This window comes from Pinus tabuliformis, chromosome 9, assembly GCF_031772625.1.
Source record: "Pinus tabuliformis cultivar Carrire ecotype Pingquan chromosome 9, CPIR1, whole genome shotgun sequence".
Taxonomy (NCBI): Eukaryota; Viridiplantae; Streptophyta; class Pinopsida; order Pinales; family Pinaceae; genus Pinus; species Pinus tabuliformis.
Genome location: NC_142307.1, coordinates 1793558422 through 1793565706, shown reverse-complemented (window position 1 = coordinate 1793565706; position 7285 = coordinate 1793558422). Strand labels below are relative to the sequence as shown.

The following is a 7285-nucleotide window of genomic DNA, read 5'->3' as shown; positions in this document are numbered from 1 at the left end:
AATGTGTTAAATAAGATGAAATCTTAGATATTTTGAAAGTATATCATGACAAGCCATGTGGTGGTCATTTTGGAGATGAGCAGGTAGCATACAAGGTGCTGAAACTTGGTTACTACTGGCCAACAATCTTCAAGGATTTTAAGGCTTATGTCAAAAGATGTGACAGTTGCCAAATAATAGCAAGGCCAATAATATTAAATGAAATGTCATTAAAGTCACAAGTACTCATAGATCCATTTGAGCAATGGGATCGAGACTTTGTGAGACATATAAACCCACCTTCAAATGGAAAGAAGTACATCCTAGTATGTACCGATTATGTTACTAAGTGGGTTGAGGAAAAGGCAGTGGCAAGAGTAATAGAAGACATAGTAGTCACATTCCCCTTTGAGGAAATCCTTGTCAGATTTGGAGTTCCGAGACAGATTGTAACTGACCAAAGAAAACTGTTTACCTCCAAACTTGTTCGATACCTTATAGAGAAGTACAAGATTAAACATAGAAAATCCACTTTGTACCATCCTCAAGAAAACAAACAAGTGGATTCAACAAACAAAGTCCTGAAGCATATCATGACAAAAACTCTACAAATTAATAGAAAGGACTAGTCAGAGAAATTGAGAAATGCATTATGGGCATATAGGATAACATTGAATAACACAACTGTGTTCAATCCATATCAATTGGTGTATGGAAAAAAAGTTCTGTTACCCATAGAATTTCAAATACATGAATTCAAATTAGCAGCAAAGTTGGGAATGGAATTATCTAAAGAACAATAACAATGAGTCATGGAATGAAATCAACTGGCTGAAATAAGATAGCAAGAAATAGAGCACACATCTCTTGTGCAACAACAAAGAATAAAATGGGATGATCAATTTATTAAAAATAAAACATTCAATAAAGGAGACTGGGAATCATTGTTCGACTCTAAGTTTAAGGATTTCAAAGCAAAGTTTACAACTCATTAGCTGGGACCGTATGAGATAGAAGAAATATTTGATAATGGAGCTTTCAAAATAAAAACAATTGATGAAGCGTCTATTTCATTTGTAGTTAATGGAAATGGGCTTAAAGTTTACAATAAGCATATAAATAAAGAGGATTTTATGAAAAAAAAATCAAGAGACATTGATCTGGAAATAATGGAACATCATAGAAATATGCCTTCCATAATTCCAAAAGAAAAAGAAAAAAATAAATAAATAAAATAAATAAATAAATAAATAAATAAATAAATATATATATATATATATATATATATATATATATATATATATATATATATATATATATATATATATATATATATATATAATAAGTACCTGGTTCCGAGGTAGTATCCTGTTTAAGCAGCTGGCGTAATGGACCTTGACGAGGTGGACTACTCGGACTCTCCACTGGCAGAAGGCTCCATCTGGCGCTCCACGTTTACGGCTTCGGGAGGTCTGTACAGTGAAAGTTTATCGGCCAGTTTTGAGGACCTTACACAGTCGACTGATCCTGCTCTCTCTACCTCTTTTCAGCCTGTTGAACCCTCCTCCTGGGTGCCCTTTACTGTTCCTTCCCCGACCTCCCTTGGGTTTCTATCGAAATGTTTCCAAACCTCTCCTATCGACGCCGGCCCCTCGAATCTGTTGGGTCTACACCCCCCCCGCTTCAACCTGAAGCATCCCCCGAAGCCCCCCCTCCGGCAGCTCCTCTCCCCCCTGGCTCCCCCTGTCTCCTCTGGTAGTTACAACTCTATCCCCCCCCTCCCGGAGGCTATCCCCCCCCCCTTCTGACCCCTTACCCTCCCCCCCCCCCGCTCGCTGCTCCAGTAGGATCTAGGGCACCTGCAAACCCTAGTCGCATGTCCTCCCGCCCTTCAAAGAAACAACGTTGTTTCAAATCCTGACCTGAGGACATCATTCTAGGCTTGAAGAAGACATTCAGTGGGGAGACGCAATGGATTTAGCGGATAGAGTACTAGTGGGACGCATCCGGGGCAGGAATTACTCTGCGGAAAAGCTGAAGACATGGGCTACGGAGATTTGGGGCCAACATCTGGCGGAAATCCCTTTTGTCCAGACATTCGTGCGAGGTTGGTTCACGCTGAGGTTCGCAAGGGCTGACCACACGAGCTGGGTATTGTCATCTTTCTGGCACTTCGAAAAAGCACCGGTACTTCTCAAAAGATGGTCGCCCCTCTTCGACCCGGAGACTGAACAAATTGGGGTTGGGCCAGTATGGGTCAGACTCCCAGGCTTGCCTCTACAGTACTGGTCCGAGGACATCTTCAGGAGAATTGGGAACTCTCTGGGCACCTTCATGGAATCTGACAAATCATATCTCACGACGGGGATGATGGCATATGCCAGGATTCTAGTTCATCTAGATACAAGAGGAGGCTTACAGGAACACATCATTATACAATGGAAATCCTTCTCGAGGAAGCAGAAGCTAGACTATGAAGGAATCCCTTACCGATGCAGAAGGTGCCATCAGGTGGGTCACCTTTACAAAGACTGCCCCCTCCTCAAGAAGATTCAGCAGGAAACCAGAGTGCAGGAACAACCCCCGGAAGCAGAAAACCCAGCTCCTCCGGCTGCGGCAACACCAAGGGCGGAACAAATCAAGACCTCAGACACAGTGGAAGCGCCGCTCGCACCTATGCAAAAAAAGAAGGGCAAGAACCCGATCAGGCCTCCATCTCCTCCTCTGACGCGCTCAAAGGCAGAAAAAGGTGTCGTCCTTCATTGGGTACGTCTCTCCCCCCTTCTACCTATGTTTCACATCTTTCTTCATCTTGTTTATCACTCTCCTCCCACTTGCCCTCTCCTGTCTTGATTCCCTCCCCCTCCTCCCCGACAGCTCTTGACCTAGTTGCGGACTCCCGCCCCCCTCTTCCCTCCTCTAGGCCAGGCCATCTATGTGACCTGCCCCCTCCCAAACCCTTCGACCATCTTTACCTCATGCTCCCTCCCATCTGTCCCTAGCCGCTCCCTTCAGTCGCCCTCTCGCTCGGTAAATTCCACACTGAGGTATTCCACCCACTCGACTGCCAAGAAGAAAGAGCCAGATGTCATAGGACTGGACGCTGCCCCTCCCATCCTCTCGCCCAAGCTGGGTAGAGGCAGACCTTCCAACATCCACAAGGCAAAAGAACAAGCAGGTGACGAAGTGATCCAGGGAAAACATCACACCATCGAAAGGGTTCTTAGAGAAAAGGACACCCTTCCCCATCCCCCTCCATGAAGATTTTGTCCTTCAATTGTAGAGGGTTGGCCAGCCCCGAGAAAAATCTGGCCCGGAAGCGTCTCTTATTATCTGAGTTGGTTGAAATTATCCTTTTACATGAAACCCTTTCCTGGGTGGAAATGACCATTCCTATCCTTTGCTCTTGGTTGCCTGGATGGAATTTCCACACTCTTGATGTCTCGGGGCACTCTAAGGCCATTGCAATTGGATTCAAGAACTGCACCATTAACCTGAAGAATATATTCCAAGGATGTGGAGGAAGAGTTGAGAATCATAAATGTCTATGGACCTTGCCATAACAGGGAACTATTTTGGCGTAAGTTTCTCAGCTCCCCCCTCCTCCTTGCTGGAAATGTAATCCTAGGTGGAGACCTGAATTTCTCTCTGGGCTTCTCAGAATCCTGGGGTCACATCACACAAATTGACCTGCTTCCTGACTTCTTCGAGCAACTGCTTGAGAATTACCTCTGGATTGACATCCCCTCAGACAAGATTCAGCATACCTGGAGAAATAACCGATCAAGGCAATGGGTTGGCAGTGGAGGTATGTCGGATCACAGAAACATTTTTCTAGAGGTTAGAGAAAAGCAACAGAAGCACACGGCCCCTTTTAAATTCAACTCCACTTGGCTCCGGGACCCCTCCTATATCAAGCTAATAACCGATTTCTAGAAATTACACCCGATCACTGAGGAGGAGGATCCAGCTAAATGCTTTGTTAAAAACCTCTCTGAAATTAAGGTGTTATCCAGAGCTTGGGCTCACAAGAAAAGGGAACAGGATGACCTAATTATCTCCCAAGCAGAGCAGGCGATTGCAGACCTTGAATCTCACTCGGAGGGAACTTTCAACTCCCCGGAACAGAAAGCTATGTATGAAACCCTCATCAATCAGAGATCTCAAGTTCTCAGAGACAGAGAGGCAAGCTGGAGACTAAGAAGCAGAGCAATCTGGCTCAAGGAGGGGGACGAAAACACAAAGTTTTTCCATCGCTTTGCAAATGGTCGGAAAACAATCAACACTATCTGGGAGATGCAAAATGATTGGGGGCAACAAGTCCACACCTCCAAAGAGCTTGCCTCACTCGCCACCTCACACTTCAGGAACACATATATGGTCCCGAGGGAGGCCAGCCTGCTAGAGATCATGCGAATGGTCGAGGTTTTCCCCAGGTTTGTGGATGAAGGGGAAGTAGAAGAACTCACCAAAGAGGTTTCATTGGGGGATCTTGAAGCCACCATCTGGGGCTTCCAAAAGGACAAAAGCCCGGGACCTGACGGCTGGTCCATCCAATTCTATCTTGCTTTTTTTGACCTTCTGGGCTAGGACCTCCTCAAAGTAATCAATCATTATAGCCACTGAGAAAAATCCCCTCGGCCATTAGATCCACCTTCATAGCCCTCATCCCCAAATCCGACAAGCCAGCCTCTTTCAATGACTTTCGGCCCATATCGCTCTGCAACTACCTCTACAAAATCATGGCCAAAATCCTAGCTAATAGACTCAAGCCCATCCTTTCGGCACACATATCCCTTGAACAGTTTGCTTTCCTACAGAACTGCTAGATCAACGAAGCCATTGGTACTGCACAAGATCTCCTTCACTCGGTGCAGAGCAAGGATTTGAAAGGTATGATCCTAAAGGTAGACCCCTCCAAAGCTTTCGACAAGGCAAGCCTGCTCTACATTCGAATGCTTCTTACCCATCTGGGCTTCCCTTATATGTTCATCAAATGGATTATGAGCTGCATTTCTGATGTGCCTTACAGTGTCCTCCTTAATGGATCCCCCACTCCTTTCTTCACAGCCGAAAGAGGTCTCAGGCAGGGGTGCCCCCTCTCACCATTACTTTTCCTGCTCATCATGGAAGGGCTAAGCAGATTGATAGGGACAGAACACAGGAGGGGCAGGATTGCTGGTATAAAAATCACGGAAAACTGCTCTCTCACCCATCTCCTGTTTGTAGACGATGTGCTCATTTTCTTAAACGGCAGCATGGCCGACACCTCTACCTTGCAGTTTGTTTTCAACCTCTTTCAGAAGGCTACAGGCATGATCATAAATGTACACAAATCCACCCTCACAGCTATAGGCTGCTCGCAACATGAAGTTTTTTTCACTCGACACCGGTTTCCTTTCCCTTCACATCCTATGGAGGAAGGGTTGAAATATCTAGGCTTCCGAGTGAAACCTGGGGGATACAAAATCGTTGATTGGGTATGGCTTATTGCAAAGGTGGAAAAGAGATTGAATGTGTGGTACAACAGGTACCTTACACGGGATGGAAGACTCACCCTCATCAAAGCAGTGCTAGAAGCAACTCCCATATACTGGATGTCATTGGCCTGGATTCCCAGAGGAATTCTAGCCAGATTACAAAAGATTTGCTGCAGATTCCTATGGAAGGGGAACAAGCAGGGGAACCTTTTCGATTGGGTAAAATGGGACACTATAGCGAGTTCTAAGAGATGGGGAGGATGGGGTATTAAAAGGTTGGACTTTTTTGCAAAAGCACTGGCAGCGAAGCTAGGATGGCAGCTCATTACCTCACACAGCCTCTGGACAAGAGTAGTATATGAAAAATACATTGCCCCGGAAAACATAATCGGCTGGATATGCAGGGAACACAGGGTGAGCGGAAGGCATTCCAATATATGGAAAGTTGTACTCAATTCCCTCCCCCTCATACGAGAAGGCTTAACATGGAGGATACATCAGGGGAATGCTGTTCGCATAGGAATGGACCCCTGGATTGGGTGTGGCAACGCCCATCGACTTCCAGCACAGTTGATCGCTCATCTACAGGACCAGGGTGTTTCTCACATAGCCCACATAGTAGATCAAGAAAACACCACTCTTTTCCAGCAGGCCTGGAAGACAACACAAGATCTCCACATCCCGGGACATTGGAGGCATGATTGGGAGGACTTTACAGAAGCTCTCACTCAAGCACACATCAGGATAACGGAAGAAGAAGATGAGATCGTATGGGCACATGCAAAAAATGGAACATACACCCCCAAGGAAGGCTATTTAAAGCTCATGCAACAAGTCTAGCCAACAAACGTATAGCAATGGTGGAAAGCACTATGGAAGCTCAAAGCAGCTCCCAGAATGTGAATGCTTATGTGGACCATCCTTTTCAACAAAATCCCCACAGGCGCAAATTTGATGAGGCGATCCTTCCATGGGCCATTCTGGTGTCACCTCTGTAGGAGTAATGAGGAAGACACTGACAATTTATTTATGTCCTTCCCTATTGTCAACGAGAAATGGACCCTCATATCCTCATCCTCCCAATCCCTTCATCAATGGCAAGGGCGATTCATTATAGAGGCCTGACTGAACTGGCTAGAGAAACACAAAGGAAGAGATAGGAATATACCACTCCTTATGTGCTGGGCTATCTGGATGGCGAGGAACCGAGCCATATTTGACCAAAAGGACCCCATCTGGCCCAACATCAGATCTCATATCCTTGCCGACTTCGGACTCCTCCCAGATGACCTCTCTCAGATCCCCCCTAGATCCATCCGCCCTGAGCTCATTGACAAAACTTACCCTTGGGCCTACTTTGACGGCTCAGCCCAAGCAGAAGGCTGTGGGGGAGGGGCCCTCCTCTACCTAAGGGACGACCATTGTTTCAAAATTCAGATGCACCTGGGAAGGGGCACAAATAACTTTGCCGAGCTATCTACAACCAAACACCTCATCCACTTTGCACTTGAGAAACGCTGCACAAAACTACAACTGTTTGGGGACTCAAAACTTGTCTGCAATTGGCTCAATAGAACATCTTACTACTCTGCTTATTCTTTGAGACATATTTTGGATGAGGCACATAGGCTTATAACAACTTTTGAAAATTTTGTTTGTCAACACATTTATAGGGAGTGCAACACAGGGGCAGACCTCCTATCAAAACAGGCAGCTCAAAGGCAGGAAGAAGACTGGTTGATACAGGAAGAAGTGGATGGAATTTTCCACCAACATTACCATAGGCCTTTTGTACATCTGCACTCTCTCGAGGAGACATAACTATA

General features: G+C 45.7%; 1 protein-coding gene across 1 annotated transcript; it reads left to right on the top strand.

Moving 5' to 3' along the window:
• The first annotated feature begins 5237 nt into the window (after positions 1-5237).
• On the top strand, positions 5238-6299 carry LOC149155924 (uncharacterized). The gene has a single exon (XM_089444573.1). The coding sequence runs from the start codon at positions 5238-5240 to the stop codon at positions 6297-6299; it is 1062 nt and encodes a 353-aa protein (XP_089300699.1).
• The last annotated feature ends 986 nt before the right edge of the window (positions 6300-7285 follow it).

What these genes read in the sequence shown, in the direction of transcription:
- LOC149155924 (XM_089444573.1), top strand. Translation starts at nt 5,238, where the DNA reads ATGGCCGACACCTCTACCTTGCAGTTTGTTTTCAACCTCTTTCAGAAG.